The sequence below is a fragment of the Pterocles gutturalis genome, unplaced genomic scaffold (assembly GCF_000699245.1).
Source record: "Pterocles gutturalis isolate BGI_N339 unplaced genomic scaffold, ASM69924v1 scaffold43930, whole genome shotgun sequence".
Lineage (NCBI taxonomy): Eukaryota > Metazoa > Chordata > Aves > Pterocliformes > Pteroclidae > Pterocles > Pterocles gutturalis.
The window spans coordinates 1-345 of record NW_010142392.1 but is presented as its reverse complement, the minus strand read 5'-3'; the positions used below and the strand labels follow the sequence as shown (position 1 = coordinate 345).

At 48.7% G+C, this 345-nt stretch overlaps 1 protein-coding gene across 1 annotated transcript in view; it reads left to right on the top strand.

The window, feature by feature from the left end:
• LOC104469722 (G-protein coupled receptor 26-like) overlaps nt 1–339 on the top strand; it is a gene marked incomplete at both ends in the record, with an annotated part of 624 nt that extends 285 nt beyond the window's left edge. Inside the window, 1 exon segment of the mRNA XM_010084342.1 lies at nt 1–339. This exon segment is cut by the window's left edge and continues 21 nt beyond it. Coding sequence (XP_010082644.1) covers nt 1–339 — 339 coding nt within the window.
• Between the last annotated feature and the right edge of the window lie 6 nt (nt 340–345).

Genomic DNA, 345 nt, shown 5'->3' with positions numbered 1-345 from the left:
CCCCTTAAGCTACACTAGCAAGATGCGGTATAAGGATGCTGTGATACTGATGGGCTACTCGTGGCTCCACTCCCTCACGTTCCCCTTGGTATCCTTGTTTTACTCGTGGGTAGATTACAGCAGCGTTTATGCCTCTTGCACCTTGCATCTGAAGGAAGAGACGGAGCGGAGAAGGTTTACAGTGTTCACCATCGTTTTTCACTCCACCAGTTTCATGCTGTCGCTGGTGATCTTGTGTTTCACCTATTTAAAGGTGCTGAAAGTTGCCCGGTTCCACTGCAAGCGGATAGACATTATTACCATGCAGACTCTGGTTTTGCTGGTGGATATCCACCCCAGGTAATG